Source organism: Terrapene carolina, unplaced genomic scaffold (genome assembly GCF_002925995.2).
Source record: "Terrapene carolina triunguis isolate 2854851 unplaced genomic scaffold, T_m_triunguis-2.0 Scaffold33723, whole genome shotgun sequence".
Classification (NCBI taxonomy): domain Eukaryota; kingdom Metazoa; phylum Chordata; order Testudines; family Emydidae; genus Terrapene; species Terrapene triunguis.
The window spans coordinates 4,923,301-4,941,085 of NW_020698074.1; the positions used below are offsets into that span (position 1 = coordinate 4,923,301).

General features: G+C 42.3%; 1 protein-coding gene across 1 annotated transcript in view; it reads left to right on the plus strand.

Moving 5' to 3' along the window:
• The window catches only part of LOC113405068 (BMP-binding endothelial regulator protein-like), a 205,580-nt gene that overhangs the window by 107,609 nt on the left and 80,186 nt on the right, over positions 1-17,785 (plus strand). Inside the window, exons 8-10 of the mRNA XM_026663556.1 lie at positions 8,556-8,665; positions 9,085-9,225; positions 12,371-12,475. Of these exons, the coding sequence (XP_026519341.1) occupies positions 8,556-8,665; positions 9,085-9,225; positions 12,371-12,475 (356 nt within the window). The remainder of the gene's footprint in view (positions 1-8,555; positions 8,666-9,084; positions 9,226-12,370; positions 12,476-17,785) is intronic.

Genomic DNA, 17,785 nt, shown 5'->3' on the forward strand with positions numbered 1-17,785 from the left:
TCACCACAGACCAGGACACACCAACTCAAAGTGGCACCATACTCTGCCAGAACAGATGCAAAACCTACAGACATATCTCCACTACTACAATGATTAACACCCCCTGTGACCCGGGCTGCCTCGAGCAGCCCTCACTGGAAATGCCAAGGTCAGGGCAGGCTGTGGGTGAGCACTTTTCACAAAGCAATCATTCTATATGTGACCTATCAGTCTTCATCCTCAAAGAAAACCTGCACAACACCTTCAAAAGATGAGCCTAGGAGCTTAAATTCATAACTTTGCCTAGTCACTAGAAATCATGGACTGAAGAGAGACACTGGATGTATGGCTTATTATAACAATCTATTTCCCACTAACAACCCTCCCCCAGGTGCCTTCCATCCTTTTTTTTTGTTTTGTTTTTTTTGTTTCCCCCCTTCTGACTGAAGGGGTGTTAATGAGCCATTCTTTTTAGGTGACAAATCTGAAGAACTATCCCAGATTGAGGTGTCAATAGAGGAAGTTTTGGAACAAATTGATAAATTAAACAATAATAAGTCACCAGGACCAGATGGTATTGACCCAAGTGTTCTGAAGGAACTCAAATAATGAAATTGCAGAACTACTAACTGTGGTATGTAACCTATCACTTAAATTAGCTTCTGTACCAGATGACTGGAAGATAACTAATGTGATGCCAATTTTTAAAAAAGGCTCCAGAGTTGATCCTGGCAATTACAGGCTGGTAAGCCTAACTTCAGTACCAGGCAAATTGGTTGAAACTATAGTAAAGAACAGATATATCAGACACATAGATGAACACAAATTATTGGGGCAGAGTCGACGTAACTTTTGTAAAGGGATATCATGCCTCATCAATCTAGTACAGTGGTTCCCAAACTTGTTCCGCCGCTTGTGCAGGGAAAGCCCTTGGCGGGCTGGGACGGTTTATTTACCTGTCACGTCCGCAGGTTCGGACGATCGCGGCTCCCAGTGGCCGCGGTTCGCTGCTCCAGGCCAATGGGAGCTGCTGGAAGCGGCGGCCAGTACGTCCCTTGGCCCGCGCTGCTTCCAGCAGCTCCCATTGGCCTGGAGCAGCGAACCGTGGCCACTGGGAGCCGCGATCGGCCGAACCTGCGGACGCGGCAGGTAAACAAACCGGCCCGGCCCGCCAGGGGCTTTCCCTGCACAAGCAGCGGAACAAGTTTGGGAACCACTGATCTAGTAGAATTCTTTGAACGGGTCAATAAACATGTGGACAAGGGTGATTCAGGAGATATAGTGTACTTGGACTTTCAGAAAGCCTTTGACAAGGTCCCTCACCAAAGGCTCTAAAGCAAACTAAGCTGTCATGGGATAAGAGGGAAGGTCTTCTCATGGATCAATAACTGGTTAAAAGATAGGAAACAAAGGGTAGGAATAAATGGTCAGTTTTCAGAATGGAGAGAGGAAATAGCAGGGTTTCCCAAGGATCTGTAGTGAGACCAGTGCTGTTCAACATATTCATAAATGTTCTAGAAAAAGGGGTAAACAGTGAGGTGACAAAGTTTGCAAAGATTTACAAAGGGATCTCACAAAACTGGGTGACTGTGCAACAAAATAGCAGATTAAATTCAATGTTGATAAATGCAAAGTAATGCACATTGGAAAACATTATCCCAACTATACATACAAAATGATGTATGTTTGCCACTCAAGAAAAAGATCTTGGAGTCATCATGGATAGTTCTCTGAAACCAATGTTCCCTCTAATTTTTTCCATCCATGTGCAGAATGAATTTTGTTATGTGCAGCACCAATATCGTGTGCCACCAGTAGAAACAAAAAACCTAGATATAATATAAATTTTTAAAAAGTTACCATAGGTATGGAAGAAGAAGAAATAATATTAAAACAAGGGATAATTAACAAAGTGCACTACTTAAGATGTTTGTTTAATATGAAATCAAATAAAAAGAAAATTAACACTGCAAAATTTTCAGTAGTCCTCTCTCCCCACCCCAGTCCCGGGGTTGGGGAAGAGGCATCTCTCCCCACTGCAGCCCCGGAGCTGGGAGAGAAGCGTCTCTCCCTGCCACAGCCCTGGGGCTGGTGGAGAGGCGTCTCTCCCTGCCATAGTCCTGCATGCCTCAAGCTCCTCCATCACTGCCCCACACCTCACCCAACAGCCCCGACCCAACCCTATTCCCCATCTCACCCTACATATCCTCCAGGCCCATCTGTGGCTATACCGCTGTGTGTGTGCCTGTACTAATAAGGTGTGTGGGCCTTGATGGCCTCTTTTGTGGCCACACAGGTGCGCAGCTTAGAGGGAACACAGCTGAAAGCATTCGCTCAATGTGCAGCAGCAGTCAAAACAGCTAACAGAATGTTAGGAATCCGTAGGAAAGGGATAGATAATAAGACAGAAATTATCATTATGCCACTATATAAATCCATGGTATACCCACACCTTGAATACTGTGTGCAGTTCTGGTCACCTCATCTCAAAAAAGATATATTAGAATTGGAAAAAGTACAGAGAAGGGTGACAAAAATTATTAAGGGTATGGAACAGCTTCACTATGAGGAGAGATTAAAAAGACTAGGACTGTTCAGCTTGGAAAAGAGGTGACCCATAGGGGGGATATGATAGAGGTCTATGAAATCATGAAAGGTATGGAGAAAGTGAGTAAGGAAGTATTAATTACCCCTACACATAACACGAGAACGAGGGGTCACCCAATGAAATTAATAGGCAGAACGTTTAAAATAAACCAAAAGGAGTACTCCTTTACACAGTGCACAGTCAACCTGTGGAACTTGTTGCCGGGGGATGTTGTGAAGGCCGAAACTATAACTGGATTTAAAAAAGAATTAGATAAATTTATGGAGGATAGGTCCATCAATGGCTATTAGCTAAGGTGGTCAGGGATGCAACGCAATGCTCTGGGAATCTCTAAACCTTTCATTGCCAGAAGCTGGAACTGGATGACTGAGGATGGATCACTCGATCAATTGCCCTATTCTGTTAATTCCCCCAGAAGAATCTGGCATTGGCCACTGTCAGAAGACAGGAAACTGGGCTAGATGCACTATTGGTCTGACCCAATATGGCCATTCTTATGTTCTTATGTTAATGGGCCACTTCACTTTGAATAGTCCCTTGAAATATGTGTTAACTACTTATGCTAAACAATCTGTTCCACCTTGAATTTAGCTGTGTCACCCAGAGTACATTTCCCAGACCTGAAGAACAGCTCTGTGTAAACTCGAAAGCTTGTCTCTCTCACCAACAGAAGCTAGTCCCATAAAAGATATTTCCTCACCAAACTTCTCCCTCTAATACCTTGGGACTAACAGGGCTAAAACACTGCATTCTTTGACAAGAGCGTTCTTTTAACATTTGTGAAAATCTCATGTTAATTAAACAGATATTCTGTTATCTGTTTATCTTTCTATTTAATCTTATCTTTGGACAAACTGTAAGCCTCTTTGTTTAAGTGGTTTTACTCCTTTACCAGATATTAACTAAAAATAAATTAATTGCAATTTGGAATATAGTGATGAGCTATTAGAGTCCCAAATGCCAAAATATGGGTTTCTCACCAGTCTGAGAACTAAATTAATGGCATAATAATAAGTTAGTGCCATGCTGCACTTATTTGCAGTAATCATTTTATTCCTTGGAAATGACAGACAGATATCTATCTGACAGATAGATAAACTCTCAGAAGGTTGCAAGATCAGAGCGTGGCTCTCACCAAAGAAAAAGTAGGTGAAAGCATGTTGTTGCTTTAAGTTTGCTTTGCTCAAAAGGGAAGATGAGGTTAGTGATTTTATTTGAGTCTTAAGTGGATTTTTGTTCATATCAGAGAACCAATATATTGTCCATTTGTTCAAAAGAATTCAATAAAACAGAATATGAAAAACAGAAGAGAGACAGGTGGAGTAGCAAGACTGGGGTTTTGCATTGCTTGCAGAATTGCAAGGTGCTGGAAGACTGAGGGCTGGTCTACACTGGGGGGGGGGTCGATCTAAGATACGCTACTTCAGCTACGTGAATAGCGTAGCTGAAGTCGACGTATCTTAGATCGATTTACCTCAGGTCCTCACGGCGCAGGATCGACGGCCGCAGCTCCCCCGTTGACTCCGCTACCGCCTCTCGCTCTGGTGGAGTTCTGGAGTCGACAGGGAGCGCGTTCGGGGATTGATTTATCGTGTCTAGATGAGACGCGATAAATCGATCCCCGATAGATCTATTACTACCCGCTGATCCGGAGGGTAGTGAAGACATACCCTCAGTTGTTGCAGTGCTTTGGGAGGGAATTGATGCTTCTCTAAACTTTACTCTGACCTATGCTGTCAGGTCCCTTACTATCGTGCGAACAAAACATTTCCATAATATTACCTTTCCTCCACTCCTTCCAAAGCCATGTAATTTGCTTCATGGAATGTATATTCTCCACACTGATTTCCTTTCCTTTATTTATTTTTTGATGGTTCCATTCTGATTAATATAGGTAACTTTAACATTATGTAAATTCCTATAATTTCTGTAGACATGTTTGAGCATAAGACATAAAGCTACACTAAAGGAGTGTATCAAACATCTTTACAGAGTCTAATCATTTAACGTCTGTCCGGCACATAGCACTTTTGCGCCAGTGTAACTAAATTGAAAACTCCTAATGTTAAACCAGTTTGATTCATGCTTTAACCAATTTAGTTTAATTCCATAATATACTGAATGAAGAAACATAAATGTAGTTTAGACTAGATTAAGTGCATCTATGTTGGGGTTTGGACTGGTTGATTTTAAATTTATTTAGTTACATGGGTGCACTTGTATGGTGGTGGGGCGGAGGAAGGTTTTCCAATAGAAACATGTCCTAAATCATATTAAAATCCCCTCCCTTATGGGAAAATTAGTTCTTTGAGTAATGAACCCTATTGTATTACACTGAGGGTTTATACATATGCACCATGCATCCAGAGCCAGAGATTTTGAAAATAGTAGTGTCAGTTGCTTCATGAATCTGCCTGGGCTCTCCTCATGGTTTCCTCCAAGGTGATAAAGGTCGGGACAGACCAACCTCGTCTCCAGTTCCTTCTCATCACCACATGGTCCGGGTCAGAACTATTAGTGTTTTCTTATATGTGATGCACTTTAAAAATACACAATTGTACATAGTTAGTTTTAGAGTGGTTTACTGTTTTATTGTTTTTATAGTAGTTTTTAGTAATTTGATAGTTTTAGGAGTAGAATTGAGGTTCTTCTGGGATAGTTTAGTTCTGTGTGAATACCCCCTGCTTTCCCACCCCTATACCCATGTGCAGGTACTGAACCCTGCTAAAAATCTCAGGCTTTAAAATCTGTGCCTCCTTCCCATATTCCTTCTCCGTCAGCGACGAACATCAGCGCTGCCTCTACTGCTTAGGAGAAGCCCACATTTCATCCACGTGCAGGATCTGCCAGACTTTCCCCAGCCGTACCTGAGTAGGTTGGGCTCTCCACCTCTGGAGGCACCTCATGGAAATTGCCATGAGACCTGATTTGGACCCTGGTCAGGCAGCCCCCTTCCTCCCCACCGTATATCAGTCTGAAGCCGCCAGGAGTGCGCCTCCAGCTACTGAATCTGAGGCCAACACCAGCAGTGCCACCACTATGGACCCTATGCTGGGGCCTACTTGGGAGATAAGGAAGCATGCACATAAGCATGCCAGTTAGTCTTCCTCTAAGCTTAAGAAGAGAGAGACTCCGTCCACAAGTTCCAGTAATGGGGATGGAGTGTGCCCTAAAGCGCACAAACACGTAAAGGAGCCACACAAATTGATGGATCCACTGGTACCAGGTGTGGATCCGCAAATGCAGTCAACATTGGCATCCATCAGAGCTAGAGAGCCATCTTCTCCCCGGAAGACCAGTGCTCCTGTACTGATTCTGGGGACTGAAAGTATCCTTGACTCCTGGGAGGTCTGGAAAAGCACCAGAGTGCCAGGAAGTGTTTGCCTTGGGAGAGCCAAAGTCTTCACACCTTCTGGGGCTCTCTACTTCCAAGTAGAGTTTATCTCTGGGACAGAACATGCCACATCTGAGGCACTCCTCACCCCTCGCTCCTGGTGCGTACTTGCTTCTGTCAGTACTGCCAATGGAACTGGTCTCCGGGTTGTCTTTGAAGGAATCAAATGAGGGACAGGCAACATCCATCCCTTTCCACCACTACAAGTACCAATGGAGGCCTTCTACATTGTGGCAGTATCCCCCACTCCAGCCACCACAGAGCCACTGGCTTCCTACACCATGGGGCTCTCAGCAACACCCTCCGGATGTATCATGCTGACCCTACTGGGGATCCTTGCCCCATTATTCATCCTCAGAACCTGTCCGTTACATCAGGGAGGCTGCACCTATTTCACTGTGTCAGGTGCTTTTGAGTAGATGCTCGGAACTGATAATGGAAGATGAGTCACTCAGTTGGGCTCTGACAGTACCACTGGAACAGGAGAGATTCCTGTCATCCTCATCAGATCCTGCAGTGGCTTCAGCTTCCCCTCCATCCCGTGATAACTACCGCCAGTCCCAGGAGCTCCTGTATAGAGTGGCTGGAGAGTTACACATTCCCCTGGAGGAGATCCAGGACACTCAGCATAAGCTTCTGGACCTACTTCACTCACTCATGTCGGGTAGAGTTGATCTTCCAATCAACAATGCCATCCTTGAGCCAGGTAGAATTGTTTGGCATATTCTGGCCAAATGTAGGCTTACCCCCAAAGGGGCAGAAAATTGCTACTATGTGTGATCGGTTTGGTCACAGAGACCCCCTTGGGACTGTCATCTGATGTGCTGAAGTTACCTCTGAGCCCATTTTCCCTGCCAGCTTGGGACTCCAGAACCCTGCCTTGTTGAGCCAGACATGCTAGCCTGCTGCAACACAGACCCAGGTCTGGTCCGCACCCCCAAAGCTGCAGACTTAACAGAAAACAGTTTAGCAGGTTACCTGCCTCCAGCACCCAGGCACCCAGTTCGCAATGGGATCCAAACCCCAAATAAATCTGTTTTACTGTGTATAAAGCTTATGCAGGGTAAACAAATTGTCTGCCCTCTATAACACTGATAGAGAGATATGCACAGCTGTTTGCTCCCCCAGGTATTAATCACTTACTCTGGGTTTACTAATAAGCAAAAGTGATTTTATTAAGTATAAAAAGAAGGATTTAAGTGGTTCCAAGTAATAACAGACAGAGCAAAGTAAGTCACCAAGCAAAATAAAGCAAAAACATGCAAGTCTAAGCCTAGTACATTAAGAAACTGTTTACAGGTAAAATCTCAGAGCTTCTTCTAGTCTTCTCACAGACTAGACTAGAAAGCTTCTTTCACAGACTAGACTCCTTCCTAGTCTGGGCCCAATCCTTTCCCCTGGTACACTCCTTGTTAGTTCCAGCAGACATCTTAGGTGGAAAGCAGGGGTGTTCTCATGACTGGCAGCCCCCTTTGTTCTGTTCCACCCCCTTTTGTAGCTTTGGCACAAGGTGGGAATCTTTTGTCTCTCTGGGTCCACACCCCTCCTTCTAAATGGAAAAGTACCAGATTTAAGATGGATTCCAGTATCAGGTGACATGATCACATGTCTTGTGAGACCCCAGCCTCCATTTTTCCAGGGCTGACCTGCACGTACCCAGGAAGGTTTGCAAGTAAACAGAGCCATTTACAGGTCATTGATTCTGAAGCACCCTTAATGGCTTCCACTTAATATGTTTACATCAGTAATAAAAGTTTATATCTTATTCTCCTAACTCCAGACATAGAAAGAATACATACAAACAAATGGGATAAGCACACTCAGTAGATCATAAGCTTTGTAATCATACCTTACAAGAGACCTTTTGCATAAAGCATATTCCAGTTACATCATATTCACACTCATAAGCATATTTCCATAAAACAGTATGTAGTGCAACATCACACTATGTACCAGCTAAGGGTCTGAGTTTCTCGCATCCTCTTCTGACTTAGGTATTGCTTGTTAATTACCCTCAGTGGAATACAATACAGACTACCACTCGAAGAAGAAGAGGGGGTTACTTACCTGTAACTGGAGGTTCTGTGAGATGTGTGATCCCTATCTGTATTCCACTTCCCACCCTTATTCCCCTCTGCTGTGGTTCCTTTGGTTTTGCGGTGGAGAAGGAACTGGAGATGCAGTCGGTCCATTCCTCCTTTATTACCTCGGATGATAAAGGGAGGGATGAGGTGAACCAAGGGCACATGCATGGACCAACGGACACTACTATTTTCAAAATCTCTGGCTCCGGATGCATGGTACGCATGCGTAAACCCTCAGTGGAATGCAGATAGGGACCACACATCTCAAAGGACCTCCAGTTATAGGTAAGTAACCTCTTCATCTTACTCACATTAATATCTGCCTAATGAATAGGGAACTGTTTAAAAAAACTTTCTAGACACCCAAGTGGAAATATATAGCAAATGACGCATTGCACGTGTATTTGGTCTGGGAACAGTAAACTGTTATTTTTGTTGACAACATGGCATCCTTTCAACCACATTCTGTGTCTGTTGTTTTTGTATTCAGGCCAGAGGAAAGTGTTTGACCTCCCATTTGGAAGCTGCCTCTTTCACAGTGATGTTTATGACAATGGATCCTCTTTCGTTTATGACAACTGCACTATGTGTACCTGTAGGGTAAGTCAGTAACAACATTCCTATGCAGTGTGCTGTGGTTTTTATTGCCTAGGAGAGATGTTTGTAAGATTTGAGTACTACAGGGCCTGACTCTGTACTGCGAAGTACCTTGTGTGGTCATTTACATCCAGGCAAAGGGAATGTAAAGGGCTACCAAATCAACATGGTCAGATTTTACATGACTGCAAAAGCGCATGTTGCGAATTAAGCCCTGATTGCATTATTAAATGAACACACTCTGAAAGATTTCAATAAATCTTTCAATAAAATATTTTATTCTAAGCAGATCTGATCAAAGTAATTATTAGCTACATTGGGTGGAAATGATTACCTCAACACACACAGATGTTACGATTCGGGGTGAACATTGTCCTAATAAATTAGTGTCCCCTTTGCTTTTCTTCTGTCCTTTTGCTCAGAATTCTACAGTGGTATGTAAGAAGAAGTGCTCACCTCCTGGAGAATGCAATAAAAGCAAGGAACACTGCTGCAAGGAGTGTGTCTCGTACGTCTCTCCTGAGGAATTGAAAGTGTGCAAATTCGGGAATAAGATCTTTCGGGTAATGTTTTGGGGGTGGCTCAATAATGGGTACCATTGTAATGGCTGAAATAGCACTGGATTACTATAACTTAGTGTTGGGGTTTGCTTTTTAGCAGAATTTTCATTATGCTGATTGCCAACAGGCGCACATTTTTAATAGTGAGAATAATTAACCATTGGAACAATTTGCTGAGGGTTGTAATGGAGTCTCCATCACTCATAATTTTTAAATCAAGACTGGATGTTTTTTTCTAAAAGATATGCTCTAGAAATTATTTTGGGAAGATTTATGGCCATGTTGTATAGGAGGTCAGACTAGATGATCAAAATGGTCCCTTCTGGCCTTGGATTCTATGAATCTATCAACAGAATAGGTTGGAGGCAAATATTTGCAAAAATTGCCATCTGCTGTTGGTTTTTTATGTTTGTATAAGTTCTGCTGACAGAAAAAAATTAAAATTAATTTCTCCTATACAGTAACTCCTCACTTAATGTCCTCCCGCTTAACGTTGTTTCAAAGTTACGTCATTGCTCAGTTAAGGAACATGCTTGTTTAAAGTTGTGCAATGGTCCCTTATAATGTCGTTTGGCTGCCTATTCTGTCCACTACTTGTAAGATTCTGTGAAAGGAGCAGCAACTTTACAAGGGAGCATTGCACAAGTTCCTCTTCTCCGCCTCCTCCCCCTCCCTCCCAGCGCTTCCCCCACCACCAAACAGCTGTTTGGCAGCGCTTAGGACTTTCTGGGAGGGAGGGGCAGGAGTGGGGATGTGGCTGCTCCAAAGAGGAGGTGGAGTGGGGGTGGGAAGAGCTGGGCCTGGAGTGGAGCAGGGACAGGAAGAGGTGGGCCTGGAGCATCTCCCGGCAAAGTCGGCGCCTGTTTTTCTCCGAGGAACCTGCTGCTGCGAAGGTGTTTCCTAGCATCCTTGCCTGCAGCGGGCTGTGCCTGTGTGGGGTAAGCCAGGGACACTTCCCAACCACATCACAGTACAGTACTGTACAGTATATAATGCCTTTTGTCTGCCCCCAAAAAATTTCCTTGGAACCTAACCCCCTGCATTTACATTAAATCTTATGGTAAAATTGGATTTGTTTAACATCGTTTCACTTAAAGTTGCATTTTTCAGGAACATAACTACAACGTTAAGTGAGGAGTTACTGTACTTGGCATGCTGTCTCCCTCTCCCCACACAGAGAATCAGGTTGCTGCTTCATGCCGAATAATGCATTTTTAATCAGAAGGTTGTGCTTCCCTTTCCCAAACAAATTCTGATAGTCATAGAAAAGGTATTTTTCAGTGGTCTTTATCAGCTGAGTCAAAAGGGAGCCTCCTCCAGGTTGAGCCAGTAGGAATTGTGCTAAGCTTGTCTCAGCTGGAAGTTCTGAATATATTACAGTTCACAGCTATGTTACAAACCGTGCTTCCTACACCCCACATTGGAACGCCATGTAGCAATGATCTCCTCCTTCTCTCCCACCCAAAATTTGTAGATCTGTAATGATTTATTGCAAAACTCTTCTTATATTGCCACGTCCATGTTTGTTTTTTCAAGTGTGTGCAGCTTCTTTCACATTGTGTTGGAACAGACTCTGTCACCTTGTTGGCTATCTGTGAATTAAGAGAATCAGATCAAATGTTAAATCCCTTGAGTACACTGAGTTTACTCATTCCAAATTGCTTTCCATTAATTCCATTTTACTTGTATGTAGCTGAAATGTTTATTCTGTAAAATATATGTGAACAAACACCATGCTTAATAGGTGCAAAGAAACTACATTTGATCTGACTAGAACTTAAACAATGGCACTATTGTATTTCAGGTATAAATATCTACTTCTTGAGCAACCAAATGAAATACTCTGCTTCTTGTGATTTATTTTATTTTGCTAACAAATGTTTACGAAAACACAAAAAGGGGGTGGGTGGGAACTGGATCTGATTTTTACCTTTTTTATACAACTGTTGGAAATAACTCTGTATAAGTCAATGGAGTTACATAAATATAAAACAGGCGTGAGATCACAATCAGGCAACTGTTGTATCTTCTTTTAGTTGCTCTCATGCTTGGAGATCATTTCTTTTGCCATGATGTCTGTCAACTTATGCTGCACCAAAATGGTTAGATAATTCTGCATAATCTCAGAATAAAAGACAGGGCAGGACAGCCCTTAAAAATCATGCTGCGCATAAAATATCAGGCTGTTTTGCTACTTAAAATTTGAGGGTACTTTCACTCTGATCCCAACACTGAGGAACTCTAGTGTAGATGGATCCATAATCATTTTCTGTCCTCTTGGACTGCCTTTACTTTCTGTCTGTCTGCCTGCTCCTCACCCTTCCTCCTCAAGCATCCTGTAAACAGAAAGCTTGCACATTCGGGCTCTACATGGGCTAGCACAGGACTGTATGTGGGTGAGGTGGAATGCTTTAGAAACTGCACTTGGCAAATGCAAAGGCATGTAGAAATGAGCCAGGACAGTTCCCCATACTTTCCCGAGTATGTTAAAACCATATGAAGAGCATTCTGCTGCCCACTTAATACTTTTTTAGAAAGACAGACTGTCTTCTGGAAGAATACCGTTCCTGCTATACATTTGGGTAGTTTAGTATTATATCTGTTCTAAACATTTTCAGATGTTTAGCAGATCAAGAGTCTGCTAAAGCACTGTAAGTAATCTAAATTAGAATTCATTTGTCCATTCCTGTGGACCCAGAATGATGCCACATCTGGTAATAAATCCACTGTATTCTGACATCTTAATGAAATGCTTTCACATCCAATAATTTAAACATGTCAGTTATCCGAAGGTAATGAATCAGATTTTTCTAATTATGTCAGCTTAAATGAAAATTCACAATAGGTGTGATCACATCCTGCTGGTGCGAGAAACAATGCAACTAATCAGGTCATTCAAGGTAAAAGAAAACATGGACTTGGAAGAATGATTTTCTAACCTGAAGGATCAGAGGGAAGAAATCCCTGCTCATCTTCATTTTTAACTGGACTGGGTGTGGGTGAGCACCTCATAATAATTTAGACTAAACAATGATGTAACTCCAAAAGGGAAAGCAGTGCTTTTCTGTGCAATGAAAATGATACATTGTTGGAATAGCTTCCTTCCGCCACCCCAGCTGATAGCTATATCATGTTCTCCCTCCTGCAGGATGGAGAGATGTGGTCCTCTGTTAACTGCACCATCTGTGCTTGTGTGAAAGGCAAGACAGAGTGTCGCAAGAAGCAGTGCATTCCAGTCAACAGCTGCCCTCATGTGAGTTTTTAATGGAATAAGTTCTCTCCCCCGACCCTCATTTATCTTTGTCAGTGTTTCTCAGTTGAACTGGTGTACACGAAGCCTGGGGAAGACGGAACCGTCAAAAATTCTAGGGTCTATAGTTGACTAGAATTCTCAATTGTTGTGTGCAGTGTTGTAAACTGTGTTGGTCCCAGGATATTAGAGTCAAGGTGGATGATGTAATATCTTTTATTAGACCAACTTCTGAAATGTTCTGTGTAAGCTTGAAAGCTTGTCTCTTTCACCAACAGGAGTTGGTCCAATAAAAGATATTACTTCACCCACCTTGCCTCTAGAATTCTCAAAGCACTGCAACATCTCTTTTCAGGTTTGCCTAGCTCTGTCCTCAGGCCTCTCTCTTTGCTCTGAAGGCTCCCGTGCTTTTGCTCCCCCTTTTATATCTGAACCAAAGCTGCTCTCTCTGCTCCCAGGCTTTCTTCTCTCTCTCACATATTCAGTAACTTTATTGGTCTAACATTTTGTGTTTTGGATACCTGTAATTTGCAAATTATTTAGTTTAAATAGTGCAAGTTTTCAGGAGAAGCAGATCTAAAATGACATCTTATGCAGAGAGTCATTTTAAAACAACCTGCTGAAGAGACCTCCAAGTTATTAGCATTACTCCTTCTCAATGTTTCCTTCACTGTCATGGAAGCCAAATGGAGAAAATATTAGTCACAAATACCCGTGACAAACTCCCGTGAATAGAAATGTTTTGGTGACTTTTTGACTGCCCAGGGCAGTGGTAGAGGTGTTATAAAATAAAGTGTTTGTCTTTGGTTCTCCAAATGCTATAGAGGCAGGGTCACTGCTCCAGTGAATCTTCGGAACTCTGTGCAGTAGAGGCAATCTTCTCCTGCACCTTTTTGGTGGTTCAAAGGAGTTCAGTCCTTCAGCCATGGGCCTCCCTAAGCTGCACAAGAGAGGAACTCTGCTACTCTATACCTTAGAAAGTGTGCATTAATGCAACTCGTCTGGGAGTATTAGCAGGTAATGGGATTCCCTCATGCAATTCTTAAGGAGTGCATAGGAAATGAGAACCTGGGACCATAGAAAACTTTTCATCTAGCACATCAAGTTTTCTATGAGAATTCTTAGGAGCGTGGCACCATAGAAAAAATTGGATGCCCCTCTATAGTGTCCTACATTTACCCAATTTAAGCTTTTAGGGCTCCTCAGAGCTCAGGTTGCTAAAGTTATTTAATATGACCCGGGTGCAAAATACATTACATTATATTTCATTTAAATAAACTTATGAATGGAAAAGACTGGAAATGATCCGTTAAGGTAATAAATAAATGTACTGTTGCCCTTGTTGTTCATACAATCAACTGAGGAAAACAATGCCACGTGAAAATTCACCTTATACATTCCAATAGTAGCTTTAACTCTCCGACCCATAAGGCACACTTACGTGCTCTTTCAACATTGTCATATTACAGTCCTAGCATGTGAGGTGTGAGTCCAAGACTCATAAGTGAAGTCAAGGGAAAAAGAACAAAAAGAGTTAGAAGTCCTCCATTAAAAACATAGAAAGTAAAGGATTTTAAATGTTGAGAAGCATAGGAAGCATGTAAATTTAACTTACAAAATGCCATTAGCAGCTTCATAAGAAATAAACATCCCTTTATAAATCCCCTGTTAGGATAGAAAGGCTTTTACCTGAAACCGTTAACTAAATTATACCAGCCCTGGGTTCTAGGTGGGGCTGGAATCCAAATCCAAATTAAGCTTCTGAAGCTGGGATGGGTTCTCAGGAATGGAGTAAGCTCCCTAATCTAGAATAAGCTTCTCAACTAAGCTAAATTCCCAGGCTGCTGCTGGCTTCCAAACAATACTAAACTTCCAAGCAGTAGTGAGCTTCTGAACTACGATACACTCCTAGACTAAAACAAGCTCCTGAGCTGAACTAAACCCCCCAACTGAGTTCCCAAACAAGAGCCAGCTCCTCCTCAGGGCTAAAAGAAACAGCTGTGCCATCTCACCACGCCCTAATAGGTTCTAACCCAGCCATCCTGTCCCAGGATTCAAAATGGAGTCTCACAGTCTGCAGCAAACACTGTTGCCTTTCCTTTTCCAGCTCCAAAACCCCCCAACCAACAAATCAACCAAAAAAACCAGCCCTTTGCCAAAACATCATCCTAATATAAAAACACATTATTCTTGTTTTTTTCAAGATAAGGGCTATTAGAAGGAAGAAAGGAGAAAGCAACTCTATATGTTGGGTTCTAATTTTCTCTCTCTCCTTAAGGAATTTTAAAGCAAATAACATATGTTACTCATTTGATCCTTTTCACAAAGATACCTATACTTTGCGTAATACAAGATATAGATTTGGTAGTGATGTGTATGCTGCAAGTTTGTAAGCATATTATGAAATAGGCTGAAGAAAAATTGTACAAGATAATACTGTATTGTTTAGAAAAAATATGGGTAGGATCTTGATTTCCTTACTAGTTTTAAATAGCATTCTAGACCATTAGACCCACTCTTGTGGGACTATTTGTGAAGTAAGGCACTGCTTGGTGTGAGTAAGAGTGGCCTCATGTGATTGTGCCATTAAATTCTGTGTCATAATGCACGCATACAAGGGTGAAAGAGTTAAGGATATGCAGGCAAGCTTAAATATTTATACCTTGACTTATAAAAGCTTAACTCTTCAGCTTTAGCATTCTGTTCATGAAGTTTTCCTGATGGAATATTGATTCATTCATCAACCTAATTCTAAATTAATTAGGATTTTTATATCTGACTAGGAACAGGCTTCACACTGGTAAAGCTGTAGATGTTTTTTATACCCAGTAACCACTTGTATTACTGTCTGGACTGGTGGCAGGTTGCCACATTTTGTGAGACTGTTTCTGCCATTTCTTTCATTTTCCCCAAGGTTATACACATTTTTTTTTACTTTTTTTTTTTTTTTTAGTATAGAATCTTTTACTATTGCTGATAATTTCAGGAAGTGCCTTTCTGAGTTTCTTTCATTTGCACACTGAGGCAATGTATGTGTCTTTATTTTAATGCCCTCCGGCCACACTGATAGGAAAGTCAGCCCTGCTTTGGGTTTCCACTGAGCCTTTTGGTTCATGGTTTCTGCTTCCACTTTCTGATCACTGATTCTACAGGCGCACTTCCTCTGTTACCTTGGGCTTCATTCTGCAATGTGCTGAGCACTCTGGCCTCGATCCAGCAAAGCATTTAAGCATGTGGGTAGTCTGGCTGAAGCCAACAGGCATGCGCACATATTTAAAGTTGAACGTGTACTTAAGTGCTTTACTGAAATGGAGTAAACTCATCTTCAGGATTGAGTCCCTGTAGAGATTCTCTAGCCCTCTTCTTTTCTAAGGTGAGGTCTCCACTACAAACTTATATCAGTATAATTACGTTGTTCAGAGTGTGAAAAATCCACACACCTGAGCGATGCAGTTATACCAACCTAATCCCTGGTGTAGACAGTGTATGTCAACGGTGTATGTAGACGGTGTATGTTAACGGGAGCTTCTTCCATCAACATTGGTACCGCCTCTTGGGGAGGTGGATTAACTACACTAATGGGAGAAACTCTCCTGTCGGTGTAGTAGCGTCTTCACTAAAGCATTACGGGGTGCAGCTGCACTGCTGTACATGAAGCTAAGCCCATATTCTCCTCACTTACCCCTTTCTCCTCTCCACATTCTTTACTCTTCCAAGTCCTTTGCTTTCTTTATACCATCTCCATTCTCTCTCTCACTATCATTTTCTACCTTGCTGCTGTCCTCCTCATGCCACCAGTACATACCATACTTCTAATTAGTAATACCAGCCTGGGCTAAAGCTGAGTTGCTGTAGAGATGTTTCTTCCAATGCTACTATGAAAGTGCATGGTGATTTTGAAGCATAAAATTGTCTTTGAGCACCATTTCTATGAAATGGTTAATCGAGCTAAGTTCATTGCACATGAAGCCTTTCAGAGGATTTGATTCTGTGGATAAATTTTGAACCCGTGAACTTCATGTGAGTTTAAAATTTATTCAGAACACGTTCTCCCATCCCAAGCACAGACCGTGTTTAATTTTATACACATCTGTTATTATTACAAACAAAAAGTTGCTGTTTTTACTGCAGTGCCAAATGAGGCACAAAAAAACAACAGCTGTTGCTATTGCACAACCAACCAACGCTCCCCCCCCAATCCCTAATTATTCTTGCCTTTAAAAAAAATCCCTCCTCAAACATAGACTTGAAAACTCATGAAAAAGAAGAAAAATCCTAGAAAATAAAAAGACTTGAATGCCGTCTGCTTATAAATATTCATAGGTAAAAATGGGATCACATCACTTATCCCACTCCTAAGGGAACCCTCCGTGCTAACGAACTCTTGCAGCACATGTTAGCAATAATGGGCTTCCTTATTCTACAAGACAAAAACAGGATCCCATGCCAACATAGTGGCTCAAGTAACCAGCCTCAGCAGGCTGCCTTGCAGATTCCAATTTCACTTGAATTCCTGCCATTTCCAGCTTGGCTGATGAGTTCAACTCTTTTATTGAAACAGAGAGGTAAGACTATTCAGTATAATGTATGGGCATTAAGCTGCATGTCTCCCATTAATGCTAATAAGGGTTGCCCAACTAAATCGCTCTGTATATTATTTTGGGGGTTTATATGGCGCTTAGTTAAAGGTGTTTAAAAGTGTTTTATTATAACAGGTGCTTGAGAGACTCGGAATCACAGTCTGGTCCCTGGTTCTCCCATTGCTCTGGGAGAGAGGTAACCCACATGAGCTCTGTACCTGCTGCTGATTACTTCTCCATTCTTGCCAGTTCTGCTCTGGCTGGTGCACTGAGAGGGGCAGAGCCAAAGCTCTGCCCAGTTGTAAGAGAACCAGAGTAGTAGCCCTACAGAGGCTGCTCTCCCCTCCATGAGCTGCCACAAGTGATGTGGAGAGCCAATGCAGGGAAGTAAGGAAGTTCCATATGCTCTTGCTTCCTTGCATGGGTGTGCTGGGTGACTTACAAAGCACTTTCAGTTATAATCACCCCAGGTTTCAATAAGGGTTTGTCTACGCAAACGAGTAGTTCGTGGCAAGCTGGGCTGCAGTAGCCTGCTGCAGACTAACTTTTTGTGTTGGACAAATCCTCAAAAACATCCACCTTTCAGGTTGAGATGTTCCATGTTTATTCTCAACTTGAAGGTCAGTTTCAGCAAATTTGAACTAAATCAATTAGGCCACTTTTTAATTCAGTAAAGATTTGAAAGAACACACGCACACACGCACACACGCACACACGCACACACGCACACACG